The sequence below is a fragment of the Rhinolophus ferrumequinum genome, chromosome 15 (genome assembly GCF_004115265.2).
Source record: "Rhinolophus ferrumequinum isolate MPI-CBG mRhiFer1 chromosome 15, mRhiFer1_v1.p, whole genome shotgun sequence".
NCBI lineage: Eukaryota > Metazoa > Chordata > Mammalia > Chiroptera > Rhinolophidae > Rhinolophus > Rhinolophus ferrumequinum.
Genome location: NC_046298.1, coordinates 26,802,038 through 26,827,745, shown reverse-complemented (window position 1 = coordinate 26,827,745; position 25,708 = coordinate 26,802,038). Strand labels below are relative to the sequence as shown.

Here is a 25,708-nt window from a genome sequence, read left to right as displayed (position 1 = left end):
CCCAGCGATGAGTCAGAGTCCCGATGGCCTCAGGATCATCCCTCCGTCTCTGGCTGCCAGGCAGGAGTGGGGCTGCAGAGCTGAGAGGCCTTTAATTTGTTTGATGTGAGATTGCCGCCAGACGGTGTGCATTGCCAGAGAGGCCTGACTTGGCCTCTGAAAAAGCACACACACCACTCTCACAGGACCAAGCCTGGAGAAGAAGAGAGCAAGGGGCTGCTCACGTCTCCCTCCCATACTACCCTCTCCCTGGACCCTACGCAGTCCACGGGCCTGGCCCAGGAAGGGAACGAAAGACACTGAGCTTCTAAGTCCCCTAGAGTTGGTTCTGAGCCCCAACTGTGTAACTCCAGGCAATTGGATCTCTCCAAGCCTCACTTTCCTCATTTGCAGGCCCCTCTTATTCTCTTTCATAGCTATGATCACTCTTGGAATGACATGAACAATGCTTGAATTCCAAATAGATCCCCAGTTCAGTTGAAAAGAATGACCTCCCTCCCTCAGATATTGTATCTGGTTCTAATCATCTGTTTAGTTAACTCTCTTCTCCTGTCCTTAAATTCCCGGCACCTCTGGTAGCCAGTTCTGGCTCCTGGGAAAGGAAGACTTCCCGTCTCAGCTAACGCCTGTCTCAGAGAAAGCCATTGGTCTCCTCCCTCTTCTTCCTCTGGACGTGGGCATGACGTCTGGAGGTACAGCAGCTATCTTGAGACCATGAAGATGTGTGATAAAGATGAAAGAACCGAACATAGAAGCACCTGTGTGACATTGTGACCTAACAGACTTCAACTGCTCACCTTCAGACTTCTTATCCATTTTAACACTGAAATCAGGTTTTTCTATATTTTACTTGTAGGCAAATACAATTTCTGACTTATATAGGGATCTATTCACATGAGTCCTTATCCCGGAATTTATTCATTCAACAAACATTTGTTGAGTTCCTGTCATGTGCTAGGCAGTACCACTACAAAGGTGAATTAGTTTTCAACACTGCACTGAATGGGCTCAGAGTCTAACGTGGGAGGCAAGAAATGTGAGATCCTCAGAATGAAGGGGGTTTCCCTGCTCCCTAAGATCTAGTTATGATCAGCTGCAACACCTGTGAATTCCAAGGCATTTTACAACCTTAAGCTCAAATTTAGATCAAACTTCTGGCTTCTGTTAGGAAGTTCCTATCTCTAAATCTTGTCTCTGCTGTTTTATTTCTGCCAGCATGGATCCAAATGGGAAACATCATTTGTATCCACCAATCCATCAGCCTTTGCCAAAACTTTGCCCCCCAAAAACCCTCACTGACCCAAGACCTTTGTTTGTACAGCGGACTTGGCTAAATGTTTGGGGAAGCACACCCCAAAAGTTAAAAATTGAAAATTAAACACTCCTTAAAAGTCATTTGTTGTCTCCGGCAGCTAGTCCTTTGCCCCTTTCTCCTCTTGCTTCCCTGCCCCCACCCCCAGCCCCAACTTCAATTACTCTCCTGGAATGTCTAAATATACTCAAAGAAGCTGAAGTGCTGAAAGGAGCAGGGTTTTTAAGTTACACAACCTAGATGACAGTCACATAGTTTCTCTGTGGCTCATGTTCCTTCCCTGCAAAAGGGACATATTAACGCCCCCCTCACATAATTGGGGAAAGGATTCAGTGGTGGTGCCTGGCACAGGGTTTAGGGCATTTGTGGTATAACCCATGTTTTCGTTTTATATTACCTGCCCCCCCACCCCCCGAAGGTCCCCAAAGGAGTTCATTAAAAAAAAAGTTTCCATTTCCATCTCGAGTAGAAAACCATCACCCCCGGGCTTTGGTTTCTGATTCTAAGCAGAAACAGCCAGAATGTGTATCTTCATTGTGACCCAATGAATAGAGGGGTGGAGTATTTTCCAAAAAGAAAATGGGCTGTTTGGAACCACGGACATATTTGGCCGACTCTGCTCCATTTCCTCAGACCAACACATGTCTATCAAATTGTGTTACCATCATGTGAAAATGGAGGGACTGCCTCTCCCCCATATACACATGCCCTGATGCCTATCCCATTACTTTTGTACGACCTGGAGTCCTCTTTCTCCTGCAGATTTGAGGGGTCTCGATCCCTCTCTGAGACTTCTTTTTTTAAATTGAGATATAATTCACATAACATAAAATTCACTCCCTTAAAGTGTACAATTTGGCTGTGCAAATATCACCACTATCTAGTTCCAGAACATTTTCCTCACTTCACAAAGAAATCCTGTGCTTATTAGCAGCCACTCCCATTCCCACATCTGTAACCTGTACAATCCCTAATCTACTTTCTGTCTCCATGGCCTGTCAGAAACTTCTGGCACTGTTATCTCAAGTCTCTTGAGCCATGATATTCATTTTTAACAGCTTTGTCCCTGATATCCCCATCTTACCTTTGCTGCTAGATAAGCAGGCTTAATCTCCCCTAAGAGCAGCTTTTCATTGTCCAACATTTAAACCTCCTTCCTGTATTTGTGGAATTCCTTAGTGTATGGCTCGTTATAGGAGGCAGAGGCTGTCTCTCTAGTAAAGCTAAAACAGTTAGATATGAGCTTTCCCAGACTCCCTTGCAGCTAGACCTCAGATGTGTGAACTTGGCTCAAAGGATAGCTTTAAATCTGCAGCTAGTGGTCCAAAAACTCAGGGATGATGGGAAATCTTTGCTGCTAGTTGTGGTGGCCTCAGCAGTAATGTCCGAGGCCTATGGGCAGCCACGGCAATGGGTTCATTCTCACGGCACCATTGTCTTCACTGAGCTCGTTCTGATTGTGGTCCTGATTAGCTGGTTCTTAGACTCCCTTGTTCCTGGCCACTGTTTCAGCCAGTCCATCAGCCTGCCCAGCTATTGTGGGAGCTAGACCCTATCTTTAAAACAGATTCCCTTTTAGTTAAAACCATGCAGAGTTGGTTTCCATGCTTGCAGCTGAGAGCCCCGTCTCAGTTTAATAAGAAGTATTTTATAAGAGTAGTCTTAACCCGAATAGGTTCATAGAGGTTTTGCCCCAGAGCACTGCAATATGGAGGGTGCCACATTTTAAACATTGATTCCCCTTCCCTCATGTTCTTCCTTATTTCTGCTGCAGTGCAGTGGTGAGCTGGCCTCTTCCACCAGGGCCATCTGCTTAGCAGCAGGTAGACAAAGATGGTGATGGAGACTCACGATCAAAAGCATTGAGGGTCCATCCTGGGGTCCCTCTGTGGAGGAGAAGCTCAAGCCCCTCCTCACTCTCTCTTAATATCCTGAGTTTTCTGGGTGCTTGTCCTCTGTTACGGGTTGAACTGCACCCCCCCCAAGAAAAAAAAGATATATTGAAGTACTAACCCTCAGTACCTAAGAATGTGACCTTATTTGGAAATAGGGTCATTGCAGAGATAATTAGTTAGGATGTGGTCGTACTAGAGTAGAGTGGGCCCTTTGTGGAGTATGACTGGTGTTTTTATAAGAAAACAAGAAGACCGACAGAGACAGACACACAGAGGGAAGAAGTCCACTTGATGACAGAGGCAGAGATTGGAGTGATACAGCTGCAAACCAAGGAACGCCAAAGATTGCCAGCCACCACCAGAAGCTTGGAAGAGGTAAGGCAGGATTGGAGCCTCCAGAACTGGAGAGAATAATTTCATCATAAGCCACCCAGTTTGTGGTTCTTTGTTACCACCGCCCTGGGAAACGAAGACAGCCTTTGTATCCAAGTCCCTGGCGATAGCTCTGCTGAAGAATGCAGCCTTGTAGGCAGGCAGAACTGAGTGATTCTCAGCCCCATTACCACCAGCTGCACGGGTGGGAGAACCCATTTACCTTCTTGGAGTCTCTGTTTCCTCCTCTGTAAATCAAAGGTGAACATGCCTCCTTCAAAGACCGTTAGACATTTAAAGTAGTGCCTGGCACACAAATGGCAGCTCTCAATATTCAACAACTGCTCCTTGACAGTGTCTGGTCCCCATGATCCGTCCCTGTTGAGGGGAATCAGTCTAACACCTACTCTTAGAGTACAGATCAATGTCATGTTAAAAAAAACAATGAATTTTCTTTTCAAAAGAAAGGATAATCCCATGCATGCACATTTCCCCCCTCCTCTCTTTTTAATATCTTTTTGTACTTCTTAACTTATGGTGCAGGAAGACCTCTTCCCAGGAAGAGTGGGTGCTAACACACAGGGCTGCCCACCACTCACTGCCCACGGGCAGAGCTCCCTCCCCACCAGCCGGGGTAGGGTCGAGGGGGGGTGAAAGTGATGTGTGCAGCAGCCGGTGGGAAAATCTGGCCTCCTATCTGGGAAGCTCAGTGCAGCCGGTGGCTTTAATATCCGCTTTCCACAGCTTCATCTCCACTTGAGATGGCTGTACTGATTGTAGCACGATAAAGCTGGAGTGATGGTGAGGGTGGCTGTGCTGTCCCCGGTTATTTCATTTAGAAGCTATTGTAATACTCTTCAGGGAAAGATGGGAGTGATTCAAGGTAATTCAGGACTCTCGCAGTCCAGGACATTTATGGTTCCTCCGAACTCTGGGGATTTTATAATTCGAGGCGTGTGGCCACACAGCAAGGCCAGCCTGCTGCTGACAAAGGAAGAGATTTAACAGGTGTGAGTACCAACCAGGTGCCGGGTGGTTTGTGTATAATTATCCACGTAGCTCTCACAACAACCCTGAGGGCGTCTTGGGGCAGGTTCCCTAGAAGTGGGCCCTGTTTGAAGACTCCAGTGCATGTGATTAATTCAGGAAGAGCACTGGCGGGATATGTGTGGGGAATCAACAGGAGAGAGGGGGTCGGGAAGGAGCCCCACAAAGATGTCATTTCAAGCCAAGACCTGTGCAGGGAAGCTGCCGTTGGCTCCTGCAGGGGCCTCTAGTGGGTAAACGGCCCTGGGTGCAAGGGAGCTTGACTTCCACAACCCTGCACCCAGCACGCGTGGCTGAGAGCCTCCAGGCTCAGCGTGAGCAAAAGCCCAGGCACCTGTGGCTCTCCCTGCATGCTTATGAAGTAGCTCCCGTAACCCAAGGTCAGGTGGAAGCAAAACCCCTGAAGCCAGCAGAAGAGCACACAGAAATGACAAAAAGGATCCAAGGGGATCTGGGTGGAAGTCAACAGTGTCTGCTACCGGGAACAATCAAGATCCCCATTTTACAGATGAAGAAACTGAGGTGCAAAGAGTGAAACAACACTCCCTGGAGAGGTGAGTGGCCAAGCCAGGATTTGAACCTAAGCTTTCAAAGTGTTTGTTCCTTCCATTGCACAGTGATGGTGGGTGGATTTGGCATCTGGGAACCAATAGCTGAAAACATTGAGCTTTTTCTTTTGTTCTTACCATCTGTCTGAGATATGCCAACCCTGATTTCAGGGACCGAGTTCCTGCAAGGGGAGAGAACTGGCTCCACACTTTTGTTCTACATAGACTCTCTCCTGCCACCAAAGAAAAAAACGATTTCAGTAACATTTTCTGTGTTTAAAAAAGCAGTACATGGTAATGAAATGAGTGATCTACCACCCACACACAGTACGGATGAGTCTTACCGTGTACTGATAGTCAATAGGGGCTGAACACAAGAGGGAGATGCCATAGCTTAAAGCACCTGAAGAGAAAAACCTAACCTCTGGTGACGAAAGCCAGGCTCTTAGTGACCCTTGGGTTAGGTGTCAGAGACCAGAAGGAAGCCCACGGGGCACGTTTTGGGGGCAGTTGTATTTAGTGTCTTGATTTGAGTGCTGATTATATGGGTGTGTTCAGTTTGTGAAAACTCATTGGGCTAGGTACTCATGATATGTGTGCTTTTAATATGCATCTCATACAGCAATAAAAATGTAAATTGCAGGAAAAAGTAAAAGATACGGACAATAAAGAAGAGCAAAAGGGAAAAAATAAAATCAGGCATAGTCCCTCTTACTCAGAAATCACTATTGTTCATGTCTTGGTGTGGATTTTTCAGAATCTTTCCACGTGTGTGTGTGTGTGTGTGTGTGTACATGCACACACATCCAGACACACATGACAGAATTCCTGGCTGTGTTGGAGCCAATTCTCCTAATTCTGAGAGTAGAACAGCCTGTGCTCCAGTGATAAATTTGCCCTTATTTATTTAAAATGTGTGTCCTTACTTCCCCCTCAAACTGGTGACGTGAGTTATACCTCACGTAATTCATTTATTCATCCAAGCTTTCTATGCTGAGTGTAGACTAAATACAGACTCTGAACAATGCATGGGCGGGGGCTGGGGGGGCATGCAATGATAAATAAGAATTGGTTTCTGACCTTGAGGGGCTTTGAGTGGAATGAGTAGTGTGATTCTGGGCGAGATAACCTCATGTAAACCTTCTCAGAAAAAGGGGGATAAGAAAGTCTACGAGGTGAGGTTATTTTGAGGTCAGTGAGGTACCATCATAAAGAACCTGGAACAGAGCATGGGCTCCATGACTGCATGTAGCATTGAACACATGTGTAGGAGCCTGGTTTGAGCCCATGCGGGCCTCCAGGCCTGTCCCTGTGTAGCCGCCTGGTAGGCTGGCGCTGTCAGAAACCTGTTTGCATGGGTGTTTCGCAGCCTTCTGAGAACTTACTCTGAGTAAAGAGGAAGGCAAGCAAAAAGCCAAGGTTAACCCAGTGAGCCCCAACTTCTCTGAGTGGAAGAACCACCTGGTGATAAAAGAGGTTTTGTACCAAGGGGAGGACCCTGTATGTAAAAACTGACAGGAGCCCTAGCTGAAGGACTCAAGGACGGAGAGAAAGGCATTTCCTCCCATTACTTCTGAGCAGCCCTTACAGGTGGCAGTTGTGCCTGGCCTGGGAGGAGATGGTGGTGGCAGGTGAGGGGGGTGGTGTCTGCTAGCACAATGGTTCCCAGAGGTGTCTGTGATGTTCAGAACCCAGCATTTCTGGTAGGTGCAGCACTGTCCCATGGACATGGCAATGCCAAGGGAAAAGAGCTGGAACAGGGGAAGGTGAAGTCAGGGAGAGGCCACATGGAAACTGGCTGGACTAGCTCATTGGCAGCTTGAGGCACCCCTGGGGACCCCCAAATGCTTGGAGTGTGAAACCTGGCTGGGGGATCAGCTGTGGCTGGATTTTGCAGTGTGTCTCTCTTTTTTTTAGTCAGCATTGGGGCATAAGTTGACTTCTATACAACACTCTTTTACGTGTCTCTCTAACTGTTATTAACTGTGGCTTTGGGTGTCCTTGGCTTGGCAATGGAGGAAGATTTCAAGAAGAGAAAAATGATAAGAGCTGCAGTGTTCCTAACCTCACCTGATCATAACCCCTCTCCCTGGGGCACTTCTTGGGGGAAAATAGATTTTTTTACCTCCTGGCAGTAGCACTTCTCAAATTTTAATGGGAACAAGAATCCCCTGGGACTCTACCTGGGACTCTAAATGCAGATTCCGATTCTGCAGGTCTGAGGTGGGGCCCTTCAGGACCATTGTGTGTAAATGTGGGTGGGGAAGGACAGGAGAAGAGGGCAGAATAGGAGAGGAGCCCATCCTGCTTCCTGGAGACCGAGCAGCTCTGTGTGCCTCTCCTTAATGTTTAGTGGAAACAAAGGCTGCTATTCCTAAAGCAAGGTTTGAAAACCACTGCTTAGCCTATGCCTCGTTTTGTAGGTCCTTCTGTCCAGATCATTGTCTCCCTCTTCTTAACATTACAAACTCTATTCTGCCTTTAACATCCAGCTCAGGTACATCTGCATGAATTCAGCCTTCCTGAAACACCAAGCCTTTATCAGTCCTTTATCTGCATTGCAGTTGTACCGACCCTCACACATATTTCTTCGGTTGCTATTATCTCACTGTTTTGAAATTGTATTCTTTGTACACATATCTCTATTATACACCAGGAGCTCTTTGGGGGCAAGGATGACATCACCAAGTCTGCTCCTGGGCACAGAGTGTGCCTTGCCTGAAGTTATTGTTGGTTAAATGCTTGCAGAATGGGACACCACCTGGTTAATGGTTCCCGGTTAAGAAGCATATCTTTCCTTTAAATTCTCAGATGAAGCCAGTATTTTTATTAATTTGAGATTTCATAAATGGTTATTAATTTCTGCTTGCATCTCCCGGAAATTGCTGGGCTTGACAAGAGCAGGTAAACATGTTCAGATAATATCCTCTTTCCCGTTTTCCTGACATCACGATGGTGTTGTGGTTTTCTTTTTTCTCCTGGAGACATTAGACATTCACTTTCCCCCCAACTTCCCTGAGATAGGATCAAATACGAAACCGAAAGGTTCAGTGTTTGTGAACAACTTAAAGTTCATGTTGGATAAAGGATCTGGCTGACAGCACCATTTGGGGCATTGTAATCTGATGATGCTGGCGCCAGCCCATTCCCCAGAGGTCTGGGACTTGCCGATACAGGCTTCCCATCCATGCTCCACAAAGGGTGCAGCTGTGAGTGCTGGAACCTATTCTGAGAAGCTGGGCCTTCTGCTCTCCTGGCATTGATGGGGAGGCCCCAGATATTTCCTTGGGGCTATGCAGGAAGCAGAAAGTTGTACAGGAACAGATGTGGAAGGAAGCCCCTGGGAGCCAGTGACCTGCCTTAATTCATTTTGCAATCTGAATTGAGAACTTCATTTTGCAATCTGAATTGAGAAGTTTCAAAGCTTCTAATTGGTCAGAACTCTGTCGTGAGTGTTCTCGGGGGAATGTAGCTAATTATGTCTACTTCAAAGATACTCATTAACTCAGTGGACCCCTTTGCAACCAACCTCATGATCCAGGGAACAGAGTTTCTAAACTTCCTGGGTGGGAATAGAGATGTTGACTATTTACTCCACACACCCTGAGTATCCACCTTGTGCCAGATTTTCTGCCAGGAACTGGGGGAGAGGGGTAAGAATAAGACAGACTTTGTGTCCTTAAGCCTAACAGACTGTCAAATGCACCATTTCTCTTGATTGGATTATTGAGTCAATGCAGCCAGTTAATACAGACCAGAAAATAAGTCTGATGGATTGACTTGACCCATCAAAATAGAAAAGCTCCTTATATGTGTAGGCAGAGTGGGGAGCTGGAAGGAAGGAATGGTTTGAACTGGATACAAGTGTGGACAGAATGGGAGGGGAATAAAGCATAGAACAAATAATTTAATGTGCAGACAGAGTGGGAGGGGGATAAAATATAGGCTTGGTGACACACGAAACAGCAGATGCTTTCTTGATGGGGAAATTAGTCCTGTGAGCAATTCCTGCTATGATGACATTCCGTGAGTGGAATGGTGGTCTGACATCCTATAGACCCAGACAGATAGTTGATTGTTGGGGGTTTAAGTGGTTTGATGAAAGGATTAGGAAAAACTACTTTATCTGAGGAGCTCCATGGAATTTTGCCAAACATCAACATTGTGACATTGGTTATATTTATAATGATAACATGACAGCAATGATAGTCCTCTCCCAGCAGTTATTGGTTCTCTAGGTAATATTGATCATAGTGATGGTGATAATAGCAGCTACCCTTTGTTAAACATCTACTAAGTGTCAGGTGCTTTATATAATTTCTTCTCGTCTCTCAACAACCTACAATGTAGGAGTTATGGTCTGTATTTTACAGGTAAGGATTCTAATGCTCAGAGACGTTAATTTCCTTGTCACATGTCTGACGAGTCAGCAATGTAAGAGAACAGTTAAGAATTTGTGCCTGAGTCAGATATTGGGGTTTCAATGCCTCCTCTGACACCTAAAAGCTTGATTGACTTTGGGCAAGCTGTGAAACTTCTCTAAACCTTGGTGTTCTTATCTGTAAAATGGGACTATTGTGAAAATCTATATTGTATAGTTCAGAATTCAGGGTCACTGTGGGTTGGTATTCTTCACATTTGTAGGCGAGTAAACTGAGATGCAGAGAAGCTGTGGACTCTGCTAATGAGTAAGTGGTAGAGTCAGACTCTGGGTCTCATGGTCTTTCAACAGCACCACATTGTATTGTTGTAAAGTTGACCCAAGAAGGACAATGTTAAAATCATTTCTGCATGCAGCAGGAATGTTCAAGGTCAATGACATGTAGAGAGGGCATCCTAAGGTCATGTATGGTGAAATGGTGTTCACCCCAGCAGGCTCTGGTGCCTGTTGAGACTACCCTTTTTGTATGTCACTTGTGGGGCCAATTGAATGGTGCTCTGCTGTAGTATAAAGCCAACCTCCAGGTATGTTCGTTCTGGGGCTTCCTGAGAGTGGTTCCGGTGCAGGCCAAAGTCACCCACTGACTGTGACCAGCCGGGAACTACCTGGTAGGAGCTACAAAGTGATCCTTGGTTTTTCACTGCCTGTGCAAAACCTGGAGGCATGTGGGAGAGGCCACGCTGTGAACCGAGGACGGCTGCCACCGGTACCAGTACTGGGGTAGCTCTGAAAAAATCCAGGATATCCCCATTCCTGCTGCTACCTGCCAGCTTTCTTAAAGTTCAGTCACTGATAAAGTCTTATGTGGTTCGCGAGTTGGGTGAGGCAACGTCTCAGGGAGTCACTACAGTGGGAAGTGTTGTGGTCACCAGGTTAATGTCAACTCTGGTTTGGTGCCAGTGCTGAGCCTGGAGCTACTCATCAAAAGTCTCAGAGAACACCTAAGCAGTCACTGCCTGCCTGGGGCCCAGGGACTCTGATAGTTTTCCAAGAAAGAGTGAAATGTGGGTGGGGCTGGCTGCTTGAGAAGAAGTATGTCTGGCTTTGGGGTAGTTGGGTGGGGCGGGGTCCCAGTGAGTCAAGAGGGTGGAGCCCTGCACCTCAACAGACCAATCAGATTTGGCCGTAAATGTCGGGGGGAGGGCTCAAAACATTAAAGATGGCGGCTCCTGCCGTCTGCGTGGAAGAAGGATGTTTCACCGAGAAAATGGGACTGTCCTCCAGCCCTGGCCTCAAAGCCACAGACCTCAGTCTGCTCCCCATATGCCTCTGATGCCCCCTGAATCATCATCCCTCCACCAGAGCTCAAGGTGAGTGCCTGCGAACAAGTCTGTGCGTGAGCCCTTTAAGAGGGTTTCTCACAGCCTTCGGTCCCACCTAGATGGTTGAAATCCCCACTGTTTCCACAGCCAAATTTTGTAAGGGCTCCTCTTACTCTGCACCAGTACTCCAGGCTGGAGAGCCTGAAGTGGGCCTAGGGTCTTTCCCTCCTTTGGGGGGACCTCCATGGCCGAGGTATCCCTCCTAATTTTCATTCACCACATGGAGGTTTGGGACCAGACTGGTTTGCATCTCTGCCTCTCCTACCAGTCATGGAATGGCTTCCTCTTTGTATCCTTAGTTATAAAACTTCTGTTCATCCAGACTTCAGATGGTTTTTCAGGTTAATTGTTCTATAATTTAGCTGTAATTTCAATGTGTTCAGGGAAGGAAGCAGGCACAATGTTTGTCTACTCCGCCATCTTAGGTCTCCTCTACTGTTTTTTTTTTTTTTTAAACAGGGAATATAAGACCAAATATTGGTTGGCTGAATGAATATCTATGGCCAATTCCTCTAAACATACTATAGTTTCCTATTCAAGGGCATTACATTATATTTTAACGTCGGAAGAGTAAGGATATTTTGCTCCATGTCAAAGATATATTGGTGATAATTGTAATTTGTCAAAGACCAAGAAGTGGGGGAATCCAAGCCTTATTCTATGGTAATTTTTGCTTTTGAAGAGAATAGGTGATGTAGTTCAAAGGCTGAAATGCACCCAGTATAAGGGCCATGAGAGGCAGGCTCCTGCTGAAGCTTTGGGCAGGCTCCACCCATCCTCTACTGGGTGCTTCCCTTCAATGATGAAGATTTAGTCACTCATAATGATAATAACATGTAAATGCATTTTCAGCTATTTCACTAAGCTGGCCTTTCCAGGTTCATTATTATTAATATTTATGGTTGGGATACGAGAATGTTCCTCCAGAGATTCTGCAAATAGCTCTCCTATTGTTTAGGTAAAATTTCTAGCAAGTTGGTCTCAGGGAAAGCACCAGTGAGCCCAGGCTTGTACTTCTCCTAGGAAACGAGAGCTTTACCAGTGGTTTTGTATGGGTGTGAATCTTTTGGTACAGGTATCTTTTAAATAGAGCTAATTAAATATGTCGTTGTGGGTCTGAGGGGGAACGTGAATGTCTCTGTCTGGAAGGCAGAGAGGGGTGGTACAAATTCTCCCATGTTATATCTTCCTCCGACATAACTGGCTTTGATAAGTTCTACTTTTTGCTGCCACCATGTCTGTCTCCAATAAAGCATTACAACTTCCTCTGGATGCAAAAGTGCAGGCAGAACCACAGCAGGATTCCTTGCCCAGTGGGATGGAAGGGTCATCTTCCCCGGAAGAGTCCACACAGAGTCCTGGCACTTGCAACGGTGTCATCTGCACTTGCCAGAGAGTTCCGACTGCTACATCTCAAATGGGGCTTGAAATTTCTGGCTGGGTCAGGAGGAAGTGGCTTTACCATTCAGTCATGCATCTGCCGATGAGCTCTGGGTGGGTTGCGGAATTATGGGGAGATGACAGATTTAGGTATTGGGATCAAATGTTACCTCTGTCACATTTTATAATAGTGAGCTAATCTGTACCTCTAAAAAACGATGTTTTTTTTGGAGGGGATGGAAGGGGTCTCATAAAAGCATGAGCCCCTTGATCAGATCATAAGCACCAATTCATAGGCATGACCAGTCCAACACAAGCCCACATACCTGATTCCTGAAAGACACCTGACCTCGGGCTCAGGTGAAATCCTCACCGGTAAAACCAAGGGGTCTGACAGATGATCTCTGTGGTCCTCTCCTTCAATAATGCATTTCCTAGCTGTTTGGATTCTAACAAGACCTTGTTAATGCTGGAAACTGTCAGCTGATTCTAAAGCGGTCCCTGGCTGAGTGGATATTATGGTGGGTATCACTGGGCTGAAGGATGAGGTTGGGTCCATGATGATGTGTCTAGTCCCTGAGTCATGGCGCAGAAAGAAGGGAAACACTTGTGACTAAGACCTGCTCTTTGGCTGGTCTACTTACAGGCTGCGTCTGGTCCAATCAGGAGTGGCTCAAGGGAGATGGGGAGCAGGTGGCACTGGGGACTCTCGGGAGAGCAAATACAAATTCGATACCACCTAGAGGTGGAGAAGAGAGAACAAGGGGTTCTAAACACAGCGGAAAAAAAACTAGAGACACAACAACCAAATGCAATGTGTGACCCTCAATAGGATCTTGGATTTAAAAACAACAACAACAAAAAAGTTGTAACTATTGGAACTATTGAGAAAATTCGAATATGACTGTATATTAGATGATACTGTATCAATATAAAATTTAAGTATGAAATTGGGGTTGAAGCAAGTGTAAAAAATTAAAAGTTCGTGAATGTGGGTGAAGCTTATGTGCTTGTTCATTGTACTACGTGTATTTTCTGTACTCTTCTGCAAGTTTGAAGTTTTTTAAAATACAAAGTGTAGGAAAATTGCTCACAAGTCGGATATGTGCTCTAGTATAGGTTTGCCATTCCTATAATCTCTTTCCTCTGTGTTTATTCATCACACATGTTAAGAACTCAGTCCTGTTGTGAGTTAAGCTCATTTCCTCATTTGTTCTGTTCTCTCTGGAGACACAGTCAGCATCCTTCGCGTAAATCTCGGGCTCGGGGCTGTTCCCAGAACTCATGTTTATATGTGTCATGGACACTCTCCTTACCACCCCAGTAGGTGCCATAGTTGAGTGACAGTGGTGGCGTAGCAGAAGCCAACACTTGTTGAGCACTCGCTCCGTCAGGCTGTTTAACTGCACTAGCTCAGCTGATTCTCACCAACAAATCTTGCTTACAAATGGCAGGCCCAGAATAGGAAGAACCCAGGACACGTGACTACAAAACCTTGGTTCTTGGCTACCATTGAATGGCTCTCAGCCTGGAGCTCATTGCAATTACCTGGAGTGCATATTTAAAATATACAGGAGTGGGCCCCACCCCCAGGAGTACGGGGTCTGCTGTGGGGCTCAGACATCTGTTGCATGGACAGGCTTGGCTGTTTGGCTTCAGCCTCCCTTGTCTCTCTGGGCCTTGGGTGAGTGCCATCTGTGATCCGTCTCCTCTCCCATTACCACTTGCAGAGCAAACCCCTTCAACCTGAGGGATTTTCCTCAGCCCTTCCTTCCTACTCAGACCCCGTCTGCTTGGGTTGGCCGTCGTAGCCTCACAGGATGCAAGCTGGAGCCATGGGTGTTGTTGAACTAGGAAACTTACTGTGCCCATTCCTCATGCTTGGCTTGTTGCGGATGCATTGTGGGATCTCAGGTGTGGGCTCCTGTGGACCCCTGTGCAGGGTGGCGTGTGCCTTCTGACCAGAATCCTCTGGGGAAGGAGAGGACAGAGGCACACAGAGGAGGAGCAGGCTGTAGCTGTATCTGTAATGTTTTATTTCTTATCGTTTGAACGACATCTTATGGGAATTGTGATGAGCGAAAAAAAGTCAATTCCAAAAGGCCATATACTGTATTATTACATTTGATATAATAAAATCATAGAAACGGGGGACAGATGAGTGGTTGCCATGGGTCAGCGGTTGGAGGGTTGGTGCTGAAGGTCACCACGAGGGACCTTAGTGGTGATGGAAACGTTTCGTATCTAGACTGAGTCAGTGCCAATTTTCTGCTTGTGATATTGTACTACAGTTTTGAAAGATGTTGCCATAATAGGAAGCTGGGTAAAGGGTACACAGGATCTCTATGTCCTTTCTGACAAATTTCATGTGACTCTTCAGTTATCTAGAAATAAAAAGCTTAATTAAAAAAAAGAGTGTATAAGGTAAATATGGAAATATTTCCAAATATCTTGGAAATCTGTTATATTTGTTGTATGCTTTTCATTATTTTCTGAATGTTCGAAATAGCTAGTGAAAATAAAGCCCTTCGGAGTTTTATCTATCCAGCCTATGAAGTACGCACCCTTGCCCAACACCCGCCGCTGGGCCTCTCAGGCTGGAGTGATGGAAGCACCGTTCCCTGGGAGCTTTGCCAGGGATGGGAGGTGGTGCTCAGCTGTGGTGCCGACCCAGCTGAGAACCACCCTTCTGGCCTCTTACTGCCCTTATTTAACCTGGGAAATCACCTAACACTCCTGGAGGGCTGGGACTTCCCTGGGAGTTCCCACACTGCTCTGCTCACTGTCATTGGCACGTTAACAAAATGGGCAAAATTATACCTTCCATACTGATTCTTGGTGACAGTTACTTCCAGACTCAAAGAGCTATAGCAAGGAAGGCTGTCTTCTCAATAGAATCCTTCACTTTGTGCATTATAAGAAAAAGAGACACACATACCAGAATTTATTATATAGCTTAAATCACAACTTTACATTCAAAAGGGACTAAATGAGACATGTAGAATAGAGTAAATGTAAAAGTAGAAAAGAATGTCCAAAAGATCAGTTAGATAGGAAGAGAATCTTAGTAATCATTAAAGAATCAAAGTGTTTACAACCTAGTGTCACGGAGGGACTTGGCTGGAGCAGGGCTATTCACATGGATTCTGAATGACAATCAGGAGATATTCCTTATCTGTGGAAAGATATGGACAAAATTAATCCACTCTAAAAATTAAATGTAATAAATGATTACTGCAGCTAATCTGCGTTTCTCTTTGAAACATTTGTGTCGACCAGTGGTTTCCCATCCTGGTTGCACATCAGAATCACCTGTCAAGCTTTCCAAAAATACCATTACCTGCGGCCCAGCCCCAGAGATTATGATTTCATTGGTCTGGGGTGGAGTCCAGGTATCAACCATTATTTCTGTAAAGCTCTCCGAGCAATTGTAGTGTTCAGCCAGCATGAGCACACAGGCATGGAAAAGGCTTTACTTTACAGATAATTCTGATTTTACAGATGCACTACGATAGAGAAGATTGTTCTAGACTAGGTTTAGGAGCATGCGTCCTGTTTTACACTAATGTATACCAACACTGTGAATGTAATTTCTTCAAGGAGAGAAGTATTTTGGTGGTTGCCATCTTTTGGTAGGACAGGTGAATGTGAGCTCCCATAGGGAGAGTTTAAAATCCTACAGGCCTTTGGGCCACCCTCTCTCTATCCCCTGGACAGGAGACATTTCTCCCACTCTCCAGAAAGTCTGTGTTAGGTTCACTTAACATGAGACCTACATCTCCTGCATTTTTTGGATTACTAATAAACACAAGTAGGCAAAATTCAACTGCTTCAGAGGTCACATTCAACATTAATGTCACAAAAGTTTCAAGTTGGAATTTTCAGATTCAAAAATCTGTCTTCATTTTCTAATAGAAGAACATTATACATCATATTGCATATTAAAATCTGTACTGCTCGTTCTTTGAAACAAAGATTTTATACACTAAAGTCGAAAGATGCTTTAAATATGAAATGAAATGCCAAATTACCTGGAGCTACCATGATTTCATGTTTCTTTGATCTGATCCTAAGAAAAGTTAAGTCGTTCTGAGGATCAATATCACGAACTGTGCTCTTGGCTTTCATTGTCAGTTGATGAAGAAGACCTGCATATTGAACGGTTGTCGAGTTGTCCAAGGTTGTTCTGATTGGAATGCCTGTTATGAGATTTAATTTGGGGTTAAATTTTTTTTTTTGATTATAAAAGTAATATGCACATTGTAGAAATATTGGAAAATACTGATAATTGTGAAAAGGCAGAAAAAGTGATGGCTGATATTACCCACCGGCAACAATTTTATTTCCTTCTAATCTTTCATCTTCACATGGATTTTAAAATACAGTTGGGTCAAACTTTAATTACGGATTTCACTATTGCTTTTTCCTTCGTTTAAATGACAGCATACAAGTTGTCCTGGGTGACAATGTCATGAGCATTATTTCAAATGGCTGTACACTGTACTCTTTTATGGATGTATCAATATAATCAATCCCTTATTGTTGGATTGTTAGGCATTGTGTTTTTTTGTTTTTGTAGCTAATGGTTTGATGTACATTTTTGTGCACAGACCTTTTGGCAGTTGTAAACAATTATTTTAGTACTAAGTGAACATATTACTACACAAAATACAGTTCCCCAAGTGTCCTGTCTATAGCGAGTCTGCTTTGAAATGCTTGGTTTGTGACGTAGTGCTAGTTTTCTCCCCTGAGGCCAGAATTAGAAAAGGGTATCACTGTACATGCTAGAGAGTATATATCAAAAGGGATTTCCAAAATTTCTTCATAACATACAGTATTTAGCAAGCCTTACATTTTATATTAGAAAATACAGTAACAAAAACACTGTGGATTTCCTGGGCCTTTCCTGGTTTGCACTCATTCTTGGTTTAAGCATTATTAAATTTGGCTACTTGTGTGCTCTATTATTCCATTATACGAGTTTAAAACAGAACCTATTAATTTAACTGGAAAAATCTAGCCAGACAAATATACAAGTATAATTCAATTCAGTTCAAATCAATCTAGCTCAATTTGGGTCACTTAGTGCTCAGTGCTTAAGTAACAGGTGCTGTGCTATGTATTTTACATATATTGTATCTAATCAGAGGTGGCCTTCACATTATTTCGAGAACTACCATAGATAGCCAGGAAATTCAAGGATTTTATTTGCAAATGTATCTTTAATTTAGGGGACATAGGAAGGTGAATTTGGGATCGCTGTCAAATTCTTCAGGTACCTGAATTAAGGCCAATCAATAAAAGAAGCTAATGTGGCTCTTGGTTTCCCCTCAGAGAATATCATTCCAGAAAGTGTTAAACAAGACGGGCACCTCAAGAGTGGACCAGCATTACAAACCTAGCATTTTACCAGTTTTTTCATGAAACTCTTTGAGAGCCTCAATTCTGACTTTGAAACAGGCTCATTTCTTTCTCTGTAAAGAAAATTGTTAACTGCATAATAGGTCTTTCTAAACAACACAAGAATAATATTTACAGGAAAACCTATTCAATAAGTAAGGCTTTATCTAAAACTTGTTAATTTCTGTATTATTATTTGTTGGCTCAGTTCTGTCTTTCACACCTGATGGCACATCACAAGGCATGTGTCTTTAACAAGCAGGAAAGTGAAACGTAGCAGGCCCTCAACCTGCTAAGAGCACTTTTTGATGAATAGTTTTATTTTGCAGCCTGAGTTGTGACTACCTGAGTCGAATCTGCATTGCTCAGTGTCAAAACAAGAAATACAACCAGAATAAATTATTTAAAATGTAGATGACAAGATTATGAATCAGATGCTCAGGCCTATTTAGTCAGTCTATTCATGATCCAAGTCAATAAATTAAACAGCTAGCCTTTCTGAACAGTTAGTGCACACTGTGGAAACTCTGGGAGTTTCTCGTATCCCCTGTGGACATTTGAATAAAAGAAATCAACAAATATTTTTGGAGTTCTTGCTTGGTACCATGCAAGGTAATTAAAAAATAATTTATTATGGAGTAATTTTAGCACACGGTATAATATTCACCCACTTCCCCTTCTGAGAAGTAACCACTGCTCCTGGTTTCTTCGGGATCTTTCCAGAGATATCCTAAGTCTATTCAAGTATGTTTGTGTTTTTTATTTTAATTGCATCATTCTCTATTCTGTATCTAATTTTTTTTATTTAATATACTTGGGAAATGGTTCCCCTCAGTACACAAGACTAGGTCATTCACATTATAACGACGTAATAGGACTGTCGAATGGATGCTTTGTAATACGCATAACTAATATGTTCCCCAACGGGCAGTTAGACTGTTTCCAATCTTTGACTCTAATAAACAAGGCTACAGAATATGTCTTTGTACATGCCATTTCACATTTGTATGTAGGTATAGGACAAATTCATAAAAGGGAACTTCTAGGACAAAGACTATGAATTTGATATTGCTGAATTTACAGCACTACTTTAAAATATGACTCTTTATGATCCCAGTAAGCTGGTACTCTTCCATTGTATATTTGTACTTTGGTTGATAGATTGTATTTCAAAAATAAAAGGAGTTGGCTGGGTGGCTGATAAAATCTAATGAAATTCAAATGATAGATTGTTAGAAATATCAAGAATATTCAAAATTGAGAGCCTACAGAAATCAGGCTTATATACATAAGAATAGATGACAGAGGTGACTGCCTGGGAAATATATATATACACACACACACACATATATGTGTATATGTGTATATATGTATATATATATGTGTATATATATACATACATATATTTATATATATACACATATACCAGTATCTAATTCAGTGATCAGTGCTGTAATATTATAAACAACGAATGGTTTTATAAATGGGAAACCAATGTTACTAATCTATTCTAATAAAAACCTATACTACTCAGCATTGGGCTAAATTGATAAATTTACTTTATTGTCATGAATAGGAAGTCTATGTTTCAATAATGGCAAAACCAAAAAACTCTATTTAACATAGTGTATGATGAAATCAAAATGTATAAACATGGTAGCAGACCTGCCTAACCACAAATAAAACCTGAAAATATATTAAAGTGATTTGCCTAGAATTAGTGGACTAAAACCACTAGTAGAGAACTAGAACAAATAAACATCATCTTAAGTAAATATTTTCGGTATCAAATTTTGTGGGACTTCTGAGAGCTACAAAGCTGAACTGCAATAAATGGCACTTTTATCTAAAATTGAGTAGGTTGTTGAAATGGAGGGTTTTATTATATTCTGGTCACACAACTTATACCACATGCTATATTTAATAAACATCCTTGTCACACACTGTGGTTAATAACCTGACCATAAAAATAAGCCCCTCATTTATATTTTTGGGAAAAAAGGTTAATTTGGATTTCAGAAAAGTGTCCTGAATCCGAATACAATCTTATTATCCTACTAGAGGTTAATTAGAAGTTAATGGGTATTAAAAATATTTTGTTGCCTTTGGATAAGGAAAGTGTTGAGAAACCTCAGGAAAATAAAGGAAAACTCACTTTGAATTCCACCACTCAGTGATAATCACCATAAAATATGCCAGCCTTCCCCACACCCATATTTAAGTGTCTTTGTGTCTGGATATATTTATGATTAGGAAATGCTGATTACTGCTTTCTTCCCTGCTTTTTTCATCTAATATTGTGAGTAGTTTCCCATGCCTCTAAATATTCTTCAACATTTTAAATAAATAGTTCCTCAAGTAAATATTACATAATAAATTAAAAAATTTCCCTCCTGTTGGGATAGAGTTACTTGCCTATTTATTTATTGCTATTCTATATGATGCCTCAGTGAAGATCCTTTGTACCTAAATCTTTTCTTCATTACTTCTTAGGAATGGAATTACAGATCAAAGAGTATGGATATGTTTCAGACATTTGATGCATATTGCCAGGATTACGTACTTGAGACAAGATCTTCCAAAAGAACACATTAGGTGAGTTGTCCTGGATGCCACAGGTGAATATACCTGTACTGGGTTGGATAATGTTCCCCTCAAATTCAGGTCTACCCTAAACCCCAGAATGTGGCCCTATTTGGAAATAGGGTCTTTGCAGATATAATTAGTTAAGATGAGGTCATCCCGGATTAGGGCGGACCCTAACCCAATGACTGGTGTCCTTATAAGAAGAGAAAACAGAGACACGGAGAGGAGAATTCCACATGACGATGGGGGCACAGATTGGATAGATGTGTCTACAAGCCAAGGAATGCCAAGGATTGCTGGAAACCACCAGAAGCTGTGAGACAGGCAAGGATGGATCTTCTTGTAGCGCCTCCACAGATAGCCTGGCCCCGCTGACACCTTAATTTCAACTTCTCAGCTCCAGAAATGAGAGAGAATAACTATCTCATCTTTTAAGCCATTAAGTGTGTGGTACTTGTTACCACACACCAAAGGAAATGACGTCACGCAGATAACCCATCTTAGGGGGGTGTGGCAAAGTTTATGCAAATACCCTGAACTAAAATCAGTTCAACCAGAAGAGGTTGGATTGCTTCCTGGAAATATTAAGCATAGCTCGTGACTTACCTGTAAGGCTGATCTTAAATCCATTCCCTCCTGATCGCTCTAGCTGGGTGAATTTATTATATTCATTTGATGTTGAGTTAATTTTTATTTTATTATTTTGTAAAACACACCAAATGTTTTATCTATACAAATCAATTAAAAATTCTTGCATTCTCAGAATTATTTATTTATAATTCTCTTAAGTGTTGGATATTGTGCCGGGTACTTGACAATTATTATTTCACTTAATTATCACAACCATCAGTAAAGTAGGTTATTTTCCATTTTTAATGATAAGGGAATTGAATTTCAGAGTTTAAACAGATTTTCAGTTGGTAGTTGCTCGATAAATATTCACGATCCAAAATAGTGATTAGCTGTGAGACTGTTGCCAATCCCATGGTTGCACCATGATTTATGTGAAGTAACTACTCTCATTTCAACTAATATTCTGGGATTTGTGGCACCTCTTGCCCTTCAAATGAAACCAGCAAGAGTCTTTAAGAGGCTGCCACAGCTGAGCATGGAGCAGCGTGCCAGAGAAATGCTTTGTGGATTAATAGGGACTGTGGAGTGAGAGCAAGTTTCCGGTGTAAGTATACAGATTTCATAGGTGGAAATGTATTGGCCCTTCTTATGCTATAACCGCAAAGACTATACTGTAAATTATGTTACAATTCTCAAGGATCGTATTAAATATGGTACAGGAGCACTTTCGTTTAAAATGAAGACTGAGACTCTGTACCCTTTATGAGGTTAAAACAAAACCAAACTACCAATGATGATAGTCCCCCTATCTTCAATATAAAGTTTTACTGGTACTCCTGAAATGTTAGAGTTACCTAAGCTTTAAAAATTAGACAGCGTATAGTGTTTCTTAGGAACATACAGACATTTTTAGACACGTCTTATTTCTATTTATATCCCTACATCTTAGCAGAATGCTTGGCATGCAATAGATACTCAATAGATGTTTGATAAGTAAATGTTATAGCTAAAATATACAAAATATGCTTTTTATTTCAAAACCTGAGATGCCTATCTTAAGGACTGGCACAGCAAACAGGTTCTTGGTTGGCTTCTGCACGTCAAGAAGGCAGCCTGTGATGTATTTACCTTCTGCATTTACAACCATCGTTCCAATAACCCCTTTATGGCTCTGTATCCTCTTTAGGGTTTCCTCCACCTCTGCCTGGAAGAGATCAGGAGGACAATTAAGCAAAGGGGTCTTTGTGGTGACCCCAATCCTAAAGAGAATGATGTTGAGTAAGACCTCTCCTCACCTATCTCGTTAACCTAAGGTACTGGATGCTATAATCTCAAACTTTGAGAAGAGAGCTTTGAAACTGTCAAGTGCCATATAGTAGCCTATATAAGACCCCCAATATACAACCCTGACAAATCCCTTGGCCTGAACTCATCTAGAGACAGAAAGCTTATTACCTATTGAAAGCACACTCCATTTTTATCTGTCTCTACTGGAAAAGTATTCATGACATTGAACAGAAATCTGCCCCTTATCATCTTTCTCTCATTGATCTTTCTGTATTCATATGAAAAATTCCTTTTCTACATTGTAGTACTTTAAATATTTATAGAGCTATATCATTGCCATCCTCTGTCTAAAAGTATCCCTTAATGAGAAACCTTACTTTCAGTCCTAAATGTTTCCTAATTGGGAGTTCAGATGATTAAATTCAGGATATTTTGTAAAAATGTATTCCAGGATTCTCTTGGCAACTCCAGCCTGGGTCTTAGTGCAAATTGAATGTTCAACCATGAATGATTATGTTGGAACCCCATTATTGGGTTTTAAACTCAGTTTTCTGAACGAATCTTATGCATAAACTATATTGTATCAGTTTTCTTTCCTTCTACAAATGCTACAATCAAGAATAATCTTTTTCAAACCTGGGTGTTGTTCAGAACTCAGTGATCAGTGGATATTCTGAATTCAAGGAATATTCTGCAGAATCTCTTGATGAGGGTTTGTGATATTTTTCTTCCCAACATTGTACAGGTGAACATTATGTTATTTTAGTCAAAAGAGTTTTTGTTTGCACCTAATGTAGACAGGAAAACTTATTTTCTCTTTTCTTACCACTAGAGCGAGTGTTTTCTGAATTTCAGGCATTTATGTATTTGATTCACGATTTTTGCCATTACGAATACCATCTATGTTATTTATCTAGTACGTTCTTTAAATGATCTCACTGCTTAATGCTTAAATAAAAGCATTTTACAAAGGAAACTATACGTCACTACCACAAATGGAAATCTGGTATCATTTGTTGTAAACAGAAATAACCATGAAAAAAAGGGAGGGGGGACAGAACATATTATTCATTTCTCCCCTAATGAAATTGCTGAGCCTGATGTCTGTACTTTAGTGAAAGATCGAAATTACTAAATGATAGCAGTGTTAATGGCCTAATAGTGCCAGAAACTTTTAAACTCCTGGATATAGTCTAAAGGCGGGGGAAGAAAATCAAATGAAAGAGGAATAACTTTCTCAGATGTGATTCACTCTGTTATTTGGTATTTCTGAGCCATCTTATGTAGCAACTAATGTTTGTATCTCACTTTGGGAAACATTGCACTAAAGCATAGTAGTTGTACAGGGGATTCATAATTTATCACATTTTTTGCCACTTTCAAGTGACCACAGCTCCTTACAACCCCTGCCCTCATTTATCTTCTTCTCTTTTACTTCTCTCCCAAATGCGTCTCTCTGCTCTTCCCAACCTTTCCCTCTTTCCCAGTTGTTTTCTCCTTTTGTGATTTCTGAGCCCTCCTGCTACAATCTCTTTTGTAAAAACCCACATCCTTTTCATTCCTCTCTTAAAACTCGTTGCTTTCACCTTGCTTTCTTCAAACTTTCCCGTCTTCGCTTTCCTATTGACTGATTGATTCATTTATTTACTCACTCTCTCTCCTTCCTTTCCTCTGTGTTTTCCTGTCCTCTCTCTCAATGTCTCCTTTTCCCCTCTCTCCATTCCCTGAGGCTGCTTTTCCCATCTCTTTCTTCCCGTTCAGGCTGATTTTTCTCTTTATCTCGCCCCTCCCCTTTTCAAACTTCCCTTGTGTGGAAATCTCTCATCCCCCACAAGATCTTTCACCTCTTCAATTTCTCTTCTCTTTCTCGGTATCTTCCTTCCCTCCCCAAGTACCACCCCTTAGATATCTTTCCCCCAAGATAGCTTCCCCATCTAGACATCGTCCCCGCTTCCATGGTCACCCTCTCGTCCTTCCAAGGTCTCCCTGTCGCCCCTCCAAAAAGCTTCTGGAGCCCACAGCCTTCGCTGCAGACACCCCAGATTTACCATCACGCGGGCTGCGAGGCTCTGGGCTCAGTCCGACGCCACAGCTGCCGGGGATGTCAACAACGCTTCCAGCCGTTGCTAGGAGACGGGGGAGGAAGTGACCTCCCGGAAGCGTCAGTGCCCGCGCCTGCGTGCGCAAGGGTCTGGCAGCAGCCAGGACGGCTTTTCCGCCCTGAGCCTGCCTGGCTCCTCCCGGCCGCCGTAGGAGGTGGTTGGGGCCCGTGGCTCCCAGCGCACACCTGGGCTTCACCCAGGCCCGCGGTGCGATGGGGCCGAGGAGCGGAGAGGTGCCTAGGCCGTGCTCCGGGTCATTCGTTCGCTCATTCATTCATTCCTTGAGGTACGCATTAATGTAGCAGTCACTTCTTCATTCAAGACCACCTACCACGTGCCAGGCTCTCCTCTGGGCCCAGGGTACATTCCACGTGTAAATGCAACAAAAGAAGCGATCCTCTCCAAGAGTGACACCTGCCCTGGAGCAGATACACAGGAAGAGGATGGAGCCCTGTGACTCGGGGGATGAATAGACTCAGTTGCCTGTGACACTCTGCGTACTTCCTTTAGCACTCCTGTGTGCACAGCGCTGATAGGTTTGTTTCCCCGCCCACTCCATAGTTTTTTGTTTTTTAATTAAAGAAGAAATATAGCTTAGCGTTGACTAGTACAATCATATATATGTTTGTTACCTCCCCATCCCCAGAACGGTCGGGTAAGCACCATCTTCCAGCTTACGTTCTCATCTAGTTGTAACACCTCCTTAGTGTTCTTCACTGACTTGAAGTGTTGCTACTTATCAGTATTTTGGTTTAATCCATCTCTTTTGTGGTCATTATTTGTCAGCAGTTCTGAGATTCTAAAAAATTGCAGGTGGTAGTGCTGGAGGTTCTGCAAATTGCCATAGAAGAGAGCTTTCCACTGGATATTTAAGGAACTGTTGGAGGAAACGGATGTTACAGATCCGTTAGGGATGTTTAGAAGTCACGTGACCTTTTGAAGGGCACTGGTGATCTCTTTGTAGCCTGAGAGGCAGAGGCCAACTATTGTGTGAAGATAGTAGGGCAATTTGATGGTTGGAGTCACAAAGTCCTGGGGTTTGAAGAGGGCAAACATGAATTACTAGATCCAAGCTGTAGGTTGGGAATGCTTCCCCATAGGAACCCTGCTATGACTCCCTATAATGCTGATTCAGTTCGCGTTGCCATTTCCTGAAAGCTGCCTCATCAAACAAGGCGTGCTTATTGCGAGGAGTGTCAACTATGTTTGATCTGAATGGGCCCTTGTCAGGGATACTCTGAAACAGTTTTGAACTTGGTGGTGATTTTGGACTAGATGACCCATTTTAACATGGAGTCTTTCATTTAATGACATTAAGTTATATACAGAAACACTGAGAAGCTCTAGTTCTGCTTCAATTTCCTGCCCCCCAGAGGAGGAGATTCTGGTCACGGTCATACTCCTTTTTTTCGTCCAAGAAACTTATGCTTCTTAAAAACCCAT

The 25,708-nt window shown here is 42.9% G+C and overlaps 1 protein-coding gene across 2 annotated transcripts; it reads right to left on the bottom strand.

Moving 5' to 3' along the window:
* Positions 1-15,244: 15,244 nt before the first annotated feature.
* DYNLRB2 (dynein light chain roadblock-type 2) lies at positions 15,245-24,704 on the bottom strand. Of its 2 annotated transcripts, XM_033127191.1 has the most exons (4): positions 24,212-24,332; positions 22,005-22,080; positions 16,349-16,516; positions 15,245-15,492 (listed from the first exon to the last, which is right to left on the bottom strand). In XM_033127191.1, exons 1-4 carry the CDS (start codon positions 24,212-24,214, stop codon positions 15,449-15,451), a joined length of 291 nt encoding a protein of 96 aa, XP_032983082.1. In that variant the 5' UTR covers positions 24,215-24,332; the 3' UTR covers positions 15,245-15,448. The 2 variants fall into 2 exon arrangements, with proteins under 2 accessions (XP_032983082.1, XP_032983081.1); XM_033127190.1 differs by lacking the exon at positions 22,005-22,080 and having other exon boundaries at positions 24,212-24,704.
* Positions 24,705-25,708: the final 1,004 nt, after the last annotated feature.

Bases quoted from the DNA above. Each gene is read 5' to 3' on its own strand.
- DYNLRB2 (XM_033127190.1), bottom strand. From the start codon at position 24,539: ATGAATGAGCGAACGAATGACCCGGAGCACGGCCTAGGCACCTCTCCG. The intron at 16,517-24,211 runs GTAAATCTGGGG...ATCTCATAACAG, and splicing joins GCCTCGCAGCCCGCGTGATG to GCATTCCAATCAGAACAACC. The intron at 15,493-16,348 runs GTAATTTGGCAT...ATCTTTCCACAG, and splicing joins TGAAATCATGGTAGCTCCAG to ATAAGGAATATCTCCTGATT.